The sequence below is a fragment of the Poecile atricapillus genome, chromosome 4, assembly GCF_030490865.1.
Source record: "Poecile atricapillus isolate bPoeAtr1 chromosome 4, bPoeAtr1.hap1, whole genome shotgun sequence".
Classification (NCBI taxonomy): domain Eukaryota; kingdom Metazoa; phylum Chordata; class Aves; order Passeriformes; family Paridae; genus Poecile; species Poecile atricapillus.
The window spans coordinates 49,164,602-49,180,625 of NC_081252.1; the positions used below are offsets into that span (position 1 = coordinate 49,164,602).

General features: G+C 38.4%; 1 protein-coding gene across 1 annotated transcript; it reads left to right on the forward strand.

Annotated features, from left to right (window-relative positions):
• Positions 1 to 1,060: 1,060 nt before the first annotated feature.
• NMU (neuromedin U) lies at positions 1,061 to 14,513 on the forward strand. The gene is made up of 9 exons (XM_058838203.1): positions 1,061 to 1,205; positions 3,737 to 3,795; positions 7,841 to 7,888; positions 7,985 to 8,044; positions 8,579 to 8,608; positions 8,716 to 8,766; positions 10,805 to 10,879; positions 13,051 to 13,104; positions 14,473 to 14,513. The coding sequence occupies exons 1-9, from the start codon at positions 1,061 to 1,063 to the stop codon at positions 14,506 to 14,508; spliced, it is 558 nt and encodes a 185-aa protein (XP_058694186.1). The 3' UTR covers positions 14,509 to 14,513.
• The last annotated feature ends 1,511 nt before the right edge of the window (positions 14,514 to 16,024 follow it).

Sequence of the window (16,024 nt, forward strand, 5' to 3'; positions counted from 1 at the left end):
ATGGTGAGAAAGCACAGATAGTCAGACTTTCACCATACTTCAAAATCACATCTTGCTGCTGGGCTCGGTGTGAGGAACAGGTCAGAAGTAGCTTGAGCATCTTGCTCGCTCATCATTTGTTGGATCTGGCAGCAGGAGGAACGGTGGACTTAGGTAGCCACTCTGGTAAGCCAGACCTTGCTGTGCTTCAGGGATGCCTGGACTAAACTGCCCAAGTGCCTTAGCAGATCTGCAGTCTGTGTACTTTTGTCTGCTATATAATGTAGTTGCTTTCACTATCTACAGGCACAAATAACAACTGGGACCAAGGTCTGCAGCTGTATTATAAGTAAAACACCTTGTTAGGCACAGTGTTAGGATTTTAATCGCTAAATATTACCCCATCGCTGAGTTCCGTCTCGTGGTGTGGCATTATGTGTGTCTGTAAGGCACAGAAGTCAGGAGGCAGTCGCATCCCTGCAGCCGGGCAGTCCTCAGAACATTCAGTGAGCAGTCTGAGGGTGCCATCCCCAGAGCCCCGCGTCCCCAGAGCCACCGCAGGTTTCTCCCTCATGCAAGCCCCACGAGATCTTCTCCCACGTTCAGCTAGCTGGGGGCAGATCAGCTGGTGGGTCCGATTTACCCACTTTAAATCCCGCCTCTTCTCCCCCGTGCAGGGGCTGGGGCAGCGTCTGAACCCCCCTTTGCGGCCCCGCTTTCATCTCTGCCAGCATCCCCGGCAGGGAGGGAGCAGCGCCTTCCGCGCCAGCATCCGCGGCTCCTGCAGGGCTCCGGGACATTAAAACACGGACTTTCTTTTTAACGAGGGGGTTTAATAAAGGGCCCGGAGCCCGGCCAGCGGCTCGGCTCTGTGCCAAGCAGGGGCACCCACCGCCCCAGCACGGGTTCCAGCGGCCCTGCGCCGGGGCGGAGCGGGCTGAGTCACCGGCCGGGGCGAGCGGGGCAGCCCTCCCGAGCCGGGCTGGGGCTCGTCCACGTGTCGGGGGATTTAAAAAGTTGGGGCAGGCAGCGAGGACATGCCCAGAAGAGCGGCTGGCAGAGCGGCGGGAGCTCCGCGGACATGGGACACCGGTGGCACCGCCAGCCCCCCGCCGCCAGCCCCGAGCGCAGCCCGGGGAAGGGAGCAGGCGGCACGGCGCTGCCCGCGGCCCCGCTCCTTCTGCTCCTCCTCGTCCTCCTCGCTTCCTCCATCTCTGCTTGCAAAGGTGAGGATCACGCCGCTCGCCACCCCCTCCTGCTGTGCCGCCAGCTGTGAGCTGTGTTAGGGAGCGGGGGGCCCGCAGCCTGCGGCCGGAGCGGGGCGGCTGCTGGGCACGGCTCGGGGATTGGGCTGCGGAGACTCTTCCCGTGTCCCGGTACGATCACTCTGTCCTGGCAAAACACTCCGGCAGCTCGGGGAATAGGCTTCTGCGAAAAGAGCTTTAATTCTAAGTATCATTTAGTCTGACTTTAAAAGGTAAGAAAAGGCATGAAACAACATGTATCACAAAATAGAAGGATAAATTAGGACCCTCCGGCAGTCATTCCAACCTGTAGCAATATTTATCAGGTGAGGAATCCTGAAAGTTGCTATTTTTGTAGCAGGTGGATCATGTGAAACATCTAGATGACTTTTTAACAAACCATATTCTCTTTTCTACTCTATTTTTCCACCTCAGATAAATTAGCTGCTTACACCTTGTAAAGTAACATTACAAAATGCTGTGCAAGGACTCTTTCTATTTTGTTTGTATTATATTTATGTGATTTGCTTTAGCTGTGAGTTTTTGTTCTGCTTTGTTGTGTTTTTTTAATATCAATAACCAAAGAAATCTAATTTGCAGCATACTTAATATTATGTTAAAAATAAGTTCAGAAGATGTGGAAGAAGGGAGGGAAGGAAGAGGACTGCAATGGAGAGCAGTGGCACACAGTATTTCAGCACTGTTATTACACAAATGATCACCAGGAGTTTGTTTAGGGATGCAGTAGTGGGAAGAGAAGATGTAACAAGTGAGTCCCAGGCTGTGCATCTGGCATTCTACTGCCTTGAAAGCAGTTGAATTTCTTAAAGATGGCAAAATTGAAGGACAAGAGAGCAAATGTGCTGTGAACAATGTTGATTTTGTAGAAGGATTTCCCCCTCCATGTTCCCTTTAAATATGAGTCTTTTCTTCAATAGCACGTGCTTCTTTCTTTCTCTCTCCTTCTTCTCCCTCTTCTCCCTCCTCTCCCTCCTCTCCTCTCTCTCTTTTCTCTCTCTCGCTTTCTTTTTTTTCCCCATACCCCTATGGTTATTTTGTGTATTTTACAAAAACCTTAATGTTTCACTGTATGTGCTGTTGTGTAAAATAATGAAGTCCTGTAGGTACTGCAGCCCTGTTCTGGTTGGGGTGATGGAGGAACACTGCTCAGTCTCTGCAGGAACACAGTCCTGGGTACACAAAACAAATGGGGTTGCACACGAAATAAAAATTTCTGAATATGTAGAGAAGGCTAAAGGAAAGTGAGGAGTGGGTGAAATACTTTATCTTCTCTGTCCAGAAGTTAACTGAAGAGCAGAAGAAAACGTAAGACAATTGTAGCACCTTTAATTTATTTGGCATTTTTCTTTCAAATGAAACAAAGAATTGGAAATCAGTTTTCTTGTTAAGTGAATAACTCAGAGATTTTTTTAAAAATACTGCTTTTATATAGTGTGAAATTAAGAGCCCCTCTAATTTTTTTTGGGCAAAGCAAGCATCCATAATAATTAGTTGCCTTAAGTCTGTGCCAGTAGAAAAATGTGATTTTGAAATCCATCCCTTAATGCCTGGAGCTAACTACTGTTGTGATCATTGTTGTTAGGGGTAAATGTAAAACAAATAACATGGTGATCATTTATTCCCTGCTCACTGGACATTCTAGCTAGGTCTAGAGGTCTGGCACCAGTTTCCCTCCCAGGGGAGTTACAGCACGTCCCCTCTCTGATACCCACGGCGTAGTGTCTGATTCTCATGTCTGTTATTTACAGAGGCTCTAACAATACACTGCTATCAGAAATACGCTGCCAGGTACAATAATGTGGTAAGAGGGATGTTCTGGACAATGAGCTGGAAGGGACCCTGGGACAGTGGCGTCCATGTCTGCAGCCTGGTTGGGTAGAAGTAGAGAAAGGAGCTGCCCCAAGTTAAGCATAGTTTCACTGCATCATTCTGCAATTAAGAGCACATTTAATCTACTGAGGGACAAGCTTTTCCACATCACATATGCAAGACAGAGGAAACATATCCAGTTACACATGTACTGTCTATCAGCTTCTCAAAACAACAGGTTCATATCATGGGCACTATTTATATGCAGTTGTACATTACATGTTCAATTCTGCAGCTGTAGCATACAAGAAGGCAAGAAGTAGAGTCCAGATCCTCAACTTGCAGTGCATGCACTGGAGGTGAGCAGAGTTCTCAGAAAACTGGAGGTTGTAGGAACTGGAATGTGATTTTCTAAGTGACACCTAAGAAACTTCCCCACTGTTTATTGCTCAGACATGTGGGTGTCCATATCTGCTGTGAACCTGTGAAAAAGCATCCTGCTGTGTTGCTGAAATAGAGCAGGCAAAAGCTACTGGACAAACCACGGAGCACCCAGGGTCACAGACTTCCTTGGACCAAGCAGGTCTTGGTCTTTGCAGGTTGTGCTAGGTATATGTGACATGGGACACTTATACAAATGACCTTTGCTGTACAGCATTGCTAAGCATGGTTTGTGTTTCCAGGTGCACCAATGCCATCCCAAGTGCTCGATTCAGATGAGGATTTGCAGCTCTTGAAAGAGGTAAGCATTGTAACTTTTCTTTAAAAAATCCTTTTTCTGTTTCTCTGTTTCTGCTGCATCTCTCCTGTATTTTTCTTTTTATTCTTGGATTTCTCAGCCTCCTTTGGACTGAATTCTTTTGGGATCCTCTCTCATGGGGAGCCCTGCTTATTTCAGTTCTTATGATTTGAAGAAAACTCCTGAGCTCGTTAGAATCTTGTTTCTCGTGTTTATTAACAGGTGATCACAAAACTTAACAGGTCTCTCCAGGCTGGCTACACAAGGTTAATCTTTGCAATCTGGTACATTTCTTTCTTCTGATGGTACAAACAAGGCCTTGTGGCACACTTCGTGTCTGATGCACAAAATGGCCCCAAAACACGCCGTTCTTTTATCTTTTTACCTATTTTTACCCAATTAACAATAGACACTTATATTTTCTTAATGACCCAATGACCCATCACCTCTGTGATGCACTACGACATTCTCTATCCAATCACTCACTACTACCCAAAAACCTCTAGGAGATGAACATGAAGAAGAAAGAAGAAGGATAAGAGACAACACCCTAAATCTTCCATCTTGTCTCCTGTTCTCTAAACTAACTTTTTCACCCAGTGATTTAAAAAAACTTTCTAATCTACACACTCACACTTTTAGCTTTTTCTATCTAACTTTAACATTTGTTTTCATGTATCACCATGAAAACATGCTCATGAATTTCATATTATATGAAATTCAGTGTTTTTCTGGATCCCAGAAAAACAGAAAAACTAAGCATCAGAAACAAGGGCACACACTTTGCACCTCAGACTCCAACAAGCATCATCTACCATGTGGTATCCTTCCATTTCTTCTGTGCCCATCCTTGCTCCAGTCCCACTTCACTATCCAGTATTTCTCTTGCCCAGAGTTCAGCTGTGCTTTCTTCCAGTCTTCCTGTATGTCTCCTATCCTGGCATCAGCAAAGAGGTGAAATATCTAATTTTCCAGGTATTCCGAACAGTTTCTTCAGGAGGATGTTTGGACTAGGTGTAGAGATGTCATTCTGAGATTGTCTTGTCTCGATGGAGAGCTATGTTTGATAACTGTCACTGTCCATGCAAACACTGTCCTTGGAAACACCACAATGTCCCTCCCATCTGGTACTTTTAGAGTCTGTATGTGATACTCAGGAATTGTTTCAACTCATCCAGTCTTGCTTCTTGCATCCTCTGTTTAGCACACAAGGCTGGGACACTGTTCAATCCTATCCTAGCCCTCAATTTATGAAGGAAAGGACAATGTACCGTGTCAATTATCCTCTCTAACATTTGGCTGCTGATTGATATGGTAACTTCCACTCTCATCTCTGAAATGAATGTTTGTTTTGACCCTGGAGTGTGACGCAGGTGCTAACACAGGCCCTTCCCTGCCCTTTTGGCACAGATGGAGTGCCAGGGCATAACGTGGAAAGGCTTTACCCTCCAACTTGCATGCCCTGGTGTTGCTGCAACTGTCAACTACTGTGTTGACATTTAATTTAGTAGCTTTTGACAGCATTGGAAACTAAGTGATGCATCAAGGGGACAGATGCAGAGAGTAAATTTTTTCTGACTGAGATGATTACAGGAGACATTCTGCTCACTGGCATGTCCCCACAGTTCATATTGGACATGGTGACTCAAAACCTAACCTACTCCAGACTGGCACTTGAACGAGCCCCAGTGGTGTTTATGACCCAGGAAAAAATGGATCTCTTGGGAAGTAAGATCCTGATAACTGTAAGGAGGTTTTGAAAATGAGTTATTTACATTCTGGATTTAAAAAGCTGTTTTATACATTTCTGAATGTCTTGATAAGATCTGCTAGCTGTAAGATTTGTCTCTGTGGTGACTGGCAACCAAGAAATAGGTCCTTTTGATTTCAATGAAGAAAATGGTATGCATAAGATACTAAATTTTGTAAAATTTTTTATTAGAAGCAATATAAAGTTACCATTAGAATTAGAATTATGCTGGACTGGAAAGGGTCAAAAGAAAGAGAATTAGATATATAGTTAAGTACCCTAGATCAACCTAATTACTCACTCATAGTAGTTCACCAGGGTTCCATAAAGTGCAGATTCTTCACTCTTTGCTAATTTACCAGTGGATTACACAGGAGAAACCCTGCCTCTGAATAAACCTAGTATATTCCAGGAATGGCTCTGAGTTTATAAATTTGAGAGCTTTGTAACTAAGTATTTTGTTTCTTTACTTTTCTCTTACTTCCTTTTCTTTCTTTATGTTATTTAACCAACCTCAAGCAACTTGCAATCTCCTACCCTCAGCCCACATTTCTGAGACAGGAGAGAAAATTTTGAAGAAGATGCATAGAAGATAGAAACTATTAATTTTTAAAAAAGGAATTAGCAGAAACTGTGGCTTTTCCTCAGCCCTCACTTTGTCTGTGAAGGTTGTAGCTGAAAGACACCGTGTTGAACACAAAGCAGGCTCTGGCTTGTTCTGCTACTGAATTATGGTAGTTCTCTTTGCCAAGTAAATAAACAAAACACAAACACAAACAATCCCCAAGAGGAAAAAGCTCTTTTTTTAGCATAAGCTTCCAAAATTACTTCAGCTTGATTTTCGCTCATTAATTGCTGACTTCCTCTATACTTCCTTACCCTGAAAATATTGAAGCTGAACTAATACACTCAAACATATGCAAGATGAAGGAAAAAGAGAAAGGAGAGGATGTGTTACCAACAAAACCTATTTGAAAAGGGAATCCTGTGAGCTATTAGTTTTCCCACTATGTCTGCTAATGCTTTCTCATAGATTGTCTCCAGAGAAATGAATCATCTCCTGTCCTGAAGTGCTCAGATAAGCATTATTTTTTTAATTTCCTTTTTTCTTTAATGTTTTCATTGCTAATGCACGTCACTTATTGCTTTTTATCTATAAAAAATTGCAAGAACAATTGCATTGCCTGGTCTATCAAACCCTGCCCCACAAAATCACAATGTTTTTTAGGCAGCCTGTGAACAACATGAGTGGCAAAGATTTTTTTTTTGTCTAACACTACCAAATGTTAAATGGAAAAAAAATAGCATATACTGATGGAGGCTACTATTGATATAACTTTTAAGTTACTTAATAAAATTGTATGTTGCTTTTTGTCATCTTTATTTAACTGTGCAACTTCAGTTGCAGTGCTAGAGACTTTTCCTTACAGAATACTCAGAGCTTTCAGCACTGGTAATATTATTTCTCTGAACTCAAATACCTTTTATTCCATTTCTTATTCCTTCTCTATTAAAAACTCAACTAAAAATTACTCAGTATTACATTATTCTTTCATCTTTGAAAAGAAACAGAAGGAGGATGTAATTAATACAAGGTTAGAACTGTAGGGAGAGGAAGGATAGGAATCACATCTTCAGTACTTCTTCCAAGACAAGATCATGACTGCACTGAACAAAGACAGCTTTGAAAAGACTGGTGAAGACAAACACTAGTGGTGTTTCAGACAGTGTTTAGGAAACTTCTGGCACAAATGGATTATGGTGTGCATAAGATGTGCCAGCATAGATCATAATCACTCAAGGGATGCATGTGTCATACGCCTGTAGGGATGCCATAATCCAATTGAAAGAGCTGTGTTTGAGGATTGATCCTTGAATCCCTTGCCTTAGTTTAGTCACTTTCTTCACAGTTTTGTATAATTCAAAGGTACTGCAGAAGAGATTCAAGTTTACAGATCATGCCCCAGATGCTTACAATCATAACTTAAAATATGACTTAGTCTGAGAAATCTGCAGTTAAGAGGAGTGTGTGGTGGGTAGGGAAAGAGGTCACTGATATGTATGTTTGTACAGATCAAGCAAGTATAAGTTTGTTGATGTTGTTTTCTTTTTTTTTTATGTGGTTAAAGCCTTTTCCCCCTTTGAATGCAAAGTGTTTCATGAATGGACATATAAAGATGCCTTACAGTAGGCAAGCTTGCCAAGCCATTAGCTGCACTTACCATTCTCAAAAAATATGCATATTTCTCTTGTTTTTATTACTCTGGCTTCCTAAAAAAACTGTGTGAACTCTTACAGATAGATGATGCATGTTCTGCTTACCTGTCCACAGATGCTCAGCCTCAGGTCAGTCAGACAGAGGTAACTACAATTTTGACACTGTTTGTTATATGTAGTAGAATTGGAATTGTGATACCCGATTTCCTGTTTTCTTTGCATTAGGTGTCCACTACACTGGAAGAACTTTGTTTTTTGGTCATGGGATTCCTCCAGAAACCACAGGTAACACATACAAAAGACTGCTTAGCATTTTTGAAGCCTGATCTCTCACTGTGCCATTGTCTGTAATGAATTCTGAAGACCCAGTATGCAAAGTGTCATTCAGCACTGGAAGTACTTCTATCAGTTTTTACTCTGAAATGCCATCTGCCAGAATGTAACACTTTGTAAAGACAACAGGGATACATCAGTTTTTGGAAAATTTTCTCCAGTCTGGGTACAAAGTGTTAGGTGTTTTTATTTCTTCAGATTTGAAAAACTATGAATTCTCAAGAGACAAATAAATTTACTTAGGAGAGTCTGGGGATAAACAAGGGAACATCTGCTAAACACATCTAACTCTTCTAGGGCAGAGTAATCAATACACTCTACAGAGTCTGAAATAATTAATTAGATTGACAAGCAAAGACATATATCTGCCAAGGAAGAAGGATATTTTAGCCCAGTGCTGAAAAGATTATGTATGTAATCAAAATTATCCATTGTTCTTTTTATTTTAATGAATAAAAGCCTTTCTACCAACTATTATTCCCACAGGGTTTAGATGAGAAAGCCAACACCAAAAGGGTAAGATGTCTATATATGTCCTATAATCACACTAAAAAAAGGCAAGAAAATCATAAAACTCTTGCCCTGTTCTGTAGTAAAACCCCACTTTTAATTTTTTCAAACAGTTTTTATTTCATTATTCTAAGACTCATGACTCGGGAAACTCAGACATCATGGTAAGTGGCATAGCACCTCCTTAAGAGTGAGTACACATGTACTTGTATGTAAAACCAAGGCAATATTCCTTTCTGCAGTAGTCTCTCCAACTGTATAGTAAACTCAGGACTGGGAGCTGCATGTTTACAGTACAGAAGGTGTTTTAATAATATGGGGGAGGATGATCAGTGTTGTACAGGTGTACAGGAAAAAAAATCTAACAAACTCAACCAAACATTCATGGAATCCCAACTGAATCTTTATCTTGCAGTTTCAAATTTTAAGAATGAGATAAAATACTTTTTTTTGGGTATTGGAACATAGCACATGCAGTGAAACAATGTGGATTTACAGGACCTGAGAACAGGACCATAACTATTAGATACACTTGAAACATTTTTATTAATTATTAATTAAACTGTATTAATTCATTTGCATAATTCATAAATATGTAGCAGGCAAAATAGTATTTAAGTCTCACTTGGACTTTGGATTATATTTTGAATTAAAAGTATTGTTTAAACCAGGGCTAAGAACTGTTGCTCTAGAAATATTCTCATAAACCAACAAGCCAAGTATGTGATCTCACTTTTGAAGTGCAAACATCCTCTGTTATCCTTGTGTATCTATGCACCATAGGGTTTTGAGAGAGTTAAACATATTCATATTTTCTTGTTTCATAACAATCATTCTTACCTGCCAGTGTCCATTTTTGCCTTGTTCTTTACATTTCTCCAGAAATATGTGGTGTATTTCCTAGAAAGTGATATTGCTCATATTGGCGTCAATGTTTTCATGCTACAGCTGCTTTGGAGGCTTTAATGGTAATTAAGGCACAGTGAAATGAGCTATTTCTGCTGCTGCTCCTGCTTAAAAGATTACTGCATCCCACTGCACCACCATCCTGAATACCTTTGCTGCTGCCCCCAGAGATTACTACTTCCTCACTTCTTTTAGCTGTTTAGCTGTTCAGATGACAATTTTCTAGCCATTCTCAGAGATACTAACTTAGGTGATCCATCATTCCTTGGCTTTATAAGCCCAATCCACTGGCTGCAAGACAGAGCCCAGGTGGATCATCCCAAGCTGGGATGTTCATTAATTGCTTCAATCACATCAGACTCCTTCTTTTTTAGGTGTTACGATCCCATATTGCCTACCTTAGGCAGATAGCAAAAAATTTGCTACAAATAAGCAAGTTCTTTTTACCTAAGAAGTACAATACCACTTTGGTACTCTGGTTACTCCATACATTACAATTCTCTTAATTGCATTACTTCTCTAAGTAGCAAAAAATTCATTGTTTTTTAAATTACATGTATATGAGTTAAAGGTTTAAATTGGTTAATGGAACACAGGTTTTTTTATACTTTATTTCTTCCTGTGGACCTCTATCCAAAGTTCCACATAGTTGTGTTTTCCTACGGTGAGCACTTAGGCTGCACACAATGCCACTGTGCATAATTAAGCTGTCTGCAAGCTTAAAGTCTTGTTGAACTCAAAGAATTTCATGATCAGAGCTTAGATAGAGTGACCAATGCTGTGGTTAAAAATGTCCCTTGAGAAGAGAATGGATTTCTACTGTACACTGCTCTTTAGCAAAAAATCCAATTTTTTTGTTGCTATTTATTTTCAAGTAAAATGAAATTTTCAGTACAACAAATGTTGAAACTGCTAACTTCCATAGTAGAAAACTGTTAAGAAGTGTTAGTAGGAACAGTGTACAGAAATATTCTCGGTACCACTCCCAGAGACTGATCAAAGTTTGACTAATTCCAGGAGTCTGTAAACGGTTTTGAACTTTCAGTTAGTAAAGATGAGGATACATAGCATTTCTCACCATTGCTCTGTGTAGTGAAAATTTAAATGTTGATGCCTGTTTGTTGTCAAGTAAAAATGTTAAAAAAAATAAGTTTTTCAATTAAGAAGTTTCTCAGTCTTTAGTCCTTTTTTTGGTGCATGTTTGGACCACAAGCCAATACTGCAGAAAGAGACTTTTTTTCATCACAAGGGCCAAATTCCACTTTTGTTCATGTGTGTGTGTTCGTGTCCTCTCAGTCGTCTGTCCTGCATCCTTTACTGCAACTCGTTCCTCAGCTTAATGAGAGAAGACTGAAGAGATACAAACTGGACGTATGTAAACTTAAACTCTGCATGCTTATGTTCTCACACTTTGTGATTCATTAGCTTTTCTAAAAATGCCCTTGTAGACCTTTCTGCTTATATATTTTGGTCGGACTACCCAAATCTCAATGTCACAGAATGTGCTTCAGGAAGGGTTATCTTGCTGCTGATCTTTTGTCTTCGTCATATTGGGAAGAAAAACAGAACCTGCTATACATAAACACATCCACCTCTCTTCCTGACTAGATAAGGAATTGAAAATGGGCAAAGGAGGAAACATGCTCTATTAAATTCATTATTTCTCCACAGTTTTAAACACCAGATTTTTTCATGGCTTTGATTCGTCTTGAGCTACAGCCTGCCTGATAGGATATGATCTAAGAAAGAAGGCTCAAGCATTTTCTTGGCTAGTCAATATAAGAGACTGAGCAAAATACCTTCTAGAGGGCAGACATTAAAACAAACAAACAAACAAACAAACAAACAAACAAACAAATAAATAAATATAATAAAACTCTAAGTAATCATACATCTTCAGGAACACACAGTTTTCTGTGTACATACATATAAACATGCAGGTTTGTGAATAAGCTTGCATATTTATTATGGCAGGTTTTTGTTTGTTTTGGGTTTTTTTAAAATCTCTAAAGCCTTAGAAGTTTAGAAGGCGAGTGTTAAAAAATGACAGATTCTTAGCTTCAGCCGTTTTCTAATACCAAACTTCTGACACTAACTCAAACAATAACATGTTTGTAACATCTTTAAGAAGTGTCTGTTTGTAAGAGGAAAATTACATTAACAGAAATCAAAATTTCTCATCAGTAGTTGTACTCTTGATTATTTTTCTGTTCTGAATGAATTTCTTAATCATGCAATAGCTGCTTATTTTGTTCCTGTTTTCAGTTTTGTTCACACATTGAATAGAAAAAGTTGAAAAAATTACATATGAATACCGTAATACTCAAATGGCAATGTAGAAAAAAAATTTTACCCATTTGAAGTATAAAAAATTATAGTAGTGATCAGACTATAAATCCAAGATGGGTGTTTCAAATGCAGATAATGCTAGAATGAGAAGAATAATAGAAATAAAAATCATACAGATGCTTTACATACAGCAAGAAACTGAATATAATGCTATATATGGTGAACTGAAGTCAGAACTAAAATTGAGACTCAAAAATTATGTGTGGTTTAAACTCTACTTCCTTTGAAAGCTTCCCTGGATTGCATCTACCTCTGTAGTTTGGAAATAATGGGAGTCATCTTGTTTGACACAATTCTCACAGCATTAGAATAGAGCATGGAGTGATTCCTTTCTATGACACTTCACCTTATCATATTTACCCAGGAGATCACAGTACCCCAATTTTTAGTTGAGAAATACTTTCATTGCTAAATAAAAGCCATCTTCATTTCATGTTCTGGTATTCTGTTTCTCAAATTTACTGTCTCCCCACCTGCAGGACAGACACATCACTCCGATCTTATCCCAGCAGAAGCAAATAGAACACTGTGATTAAGCATATGTGTTCTCTAATCATGAAGATCTCATTAAAGCAACTGGATACTTCATGCTTTGTACTTGTTACATTTAAATGGAATTTCTATTTTCTTCATTATTTGTTACCCTCCTTGCTATATGAATCACCAGGCAGCTGTTTCACCCTGTGTGCAGCAGTCATATCTGTCATATCATGACTATCATAAGCACTGCTCTTTGGGAGTTAATGTGAGAGGGGTGGTTATGGTACATCTTTGGGAACAGTCTAGGGTCTCATTTCTGGGGGTATTCAAGTATTTCTGATATTTACACTTTGTATTTTTCTGCAAGATGCAAAAAAGCAACTCTATCTGTAGAGATGAAGTCACTCTTGTGCCTGGGTAATGAAGCCTAGAAAATCAGAGGCAAAGACTATTCATCATTTTTAGTACCATTCAAAAGCAACCTCAGCTGATCTAAAACTTTAGGTGGAATTTGGCTCCATTCATATGTTCTCTGCTATTTCTGCATGACAACATAAACTTTGCCTTGCTGACATGGAGAAATGCATATAAATAATTTAAGGAGTAAGACTGTATGTAGTACTGAAGAATTCTTTTTTATATATACATAAACAACCTCTCTCTATGTATTAATTTTCAGCTGAAGATATAATTTAAAACACTTTTTTTTTTAGGAAGAACTTCAAGGACCAGGAATGATTCAAAGCAGAGGCTATTTTTTCTACAGGGTATGGTTGGTTTGATTTTTTTCTTTTTTTTTTTTTTTTTTTTGGTGAGAGTTACCAAAGAAAAAGAAAGCAGAGAAATAACTGAATTACAGAAAGAATTTCTGTGATTGAAGATACTTTTTTCAGTAAGAGCATTCCACCCTAGAGAGGAACGTCCCCAGGTCTGCTCCTGACACTTCCTTGTATTAAAATAAAGGCATTGTAGGATTTTTTTTTTAAATCATATTCCTAGATTTGTGTATACATGACGCCATTCTATGCCTTAACAAGTCATTGGTTATTTTGTATCTATTTGTCTGAAAAAGTTCTAGAAAATGCGACATCCTGGAAAATCCTCGTAAAGCGTTGTTCAACAGGGTCTGTTTGCACGATATAAATATGATTCCGTGCTTACACACTGTGCTAGGTCTGACCTTGCCATTTTCCTTCTGTTTTGACCATTAAGGTAAGAAACTAGATAAAGGAATTCTCGTGAGACTGTGTCTACTATGTTCAGCTTTCATGCCATAGAGCCTTTTTACTTCACTTTAACAAAATTGAGAAGGTGGCAAGTCAGACATTTGAATAGATCTCTAGATTTTGGTTACTATTGCTACTTAAACAAGAAAGTGGCTAATGATTTTAAATAAAAATGTGTCTAGAGTTGTAGTTAATGATCTTAAAGGTCTTTTTGCAATCTAAATTATTCTATAATTATAATGAAAATACCACAGATTTGTACAGCCACATTTTTTATGAATCAGGCATGCATTCTTAGAGTTGTTATGACAGACCAAAGTTATAGGTAATATTAACATTGGTGTATTCATGCTTCCAGAATAAAGACAAATCCTTATTAAGCCCAGGAAGGAATTTTTTATCAGCTTTAGTAGAAGTTGTTTCAAGATCCTCACTAGTGCAAAATATTTCTGAAAAACACCACAGTGAAAAGGGAGAAAGTCCTTGTCTATATCAAAGAATACAGTCTAAATAGAAAATCATTGAGAATGACATGTATTTGTTTGTTAATAGCAACAAACATAATGCAATAATAACAACAATCAGAAAGCGCATTTTAAGAAAATGCATAAAGAATAAGGATTAACAACCTCTTGAGGTGACTTCTTACTGCTTTCTCCCCCTTATAAAATCATACAAGACAGACAATTAATTCTTCCATCGATATGCAGTAAATTTTAGTGTATAATTCTCCTCCAGAAGTAGATATAGATGAAAAAATAATTTATCTTAGGTCTATTTTTGATAAAAATCACGATGACACTACTGAGAAATTCACCAATTTCTATACACACAAAGTTGTTCAGGGCATTGTTACTAAATTCTGTCAGTTTTATAAAATATATAACTTATTGAATATTTGTCTTTCAGCCACGTAATGGAAGGAGATCAGTGGATTTTCGCTAAGGAGGTATTTATTTAATGCTTTTAATCATGATATACAGGTAAATTAGTTCCTTTTTATCCAAATAGACCATGATATTTTTGATGAGAAGTTGTCTCAGTAAGCCTTTAACTGTGTAATCGACTTAGATTTCCACCCACAAACTTCTTCCAGATGTGTTAAATACACTTATCTTCAGATGAAGTGAACAGAAGCTGTAGGTGTTCAGTGCACAGAACAGAGAGCACAGAGGTATTTCAGGCAGCAAGAAATGGAAAATATCCCATGTTTGTAAACAATTTGGAAAATACTGATGATGATAAGTAAATCTAAAAAAGAACTGAGTCAACTACCTGTCAGATGAATACTGAGAAGTAAACTGACATCCTGAAGGTAATTCTCTAATTTTATGAAGATAAAAACCTCACACTGAAACTGAGTGCAAACTTCAGGATTTAATTTCAGTAGCTGCAACAATTTGGAGAGATGTAAAAATGTATACCAACACTATAATGCTCTATTTTTTAATGTATTTTATACTGCCATAATTTTTAAGTGTTATATCCAACTTAGTGTTGTATCAACAGCTAATGCTTTATCTTATTTTTCAGGATTATAGATTCCTGATCTAGAACTAAAACTGCAGGAATGCAGAGTACATGGACATACTATTTTCCTTACAATAATTATTCATTATTAATGTACAATTAGAAATCATTCAAATGTAAATATTCTTAAACCAGGTTCTGTTAAGAAGGTCTTTACTATCTTGATTAAATTAAAAGCATATTAAAATTATTTGCTTCCTAGTGTTATGGTGTTTACAACCAACCACGTGTAATTCAACTGTAAAAGAGTCAGTGTTTGCATGCAATGGACATTGACTCTAACAACCCTGTTAAGCAAATTTTCCCTTCTAAATAAAGGCCCTCAGCCAGAGAGTTGTTTTAATGAGAATGTTTGCAATCAAGACTACTGTGTTTTTTCCAGAATACATTGTGATTTGTGCTCTTCACCATCTGGGAAAAAAAAAGTATAATATGAGAATCCCTTTTCCCTTAATAAACGGAACCTGAACAAGTTGCAGGTTTTGAAGAAATATCGTGACTTTAATTCAACTAAAATATAATGGCATCCTTTCTTAGCTATTAAGAACACATATGCACTATGGTTCTCATTTAGAAGAAGACTTAATCGCAAGTGGGATCACAATTCACTAGAAAACTCAAGTGCTTTTGATGGAGACTGAAAGAAGCTCTACTCAGAAGCACAAGTTAAGCACAAGTTAGCCTTACAATCTTCCCACCTTCTCTCTCCAAGTTTAATTTCACACCAAAATTGTGTTAAATTATGTTGTTGAGGTTGTAATTATATTGAAAGTAACTAATTACTCAGAACTAGATGATCTTTAAGTCCCTTCCAATCCAAAACATTCTGTGCTTCTATGATTCAGTTTAGAAGTGGGCTAAAGTTTTTAACACTGTATTGGCTTGTCATGGTTTGAATTGACCTCAGCATTACTATTCCTGCTTCTGCACT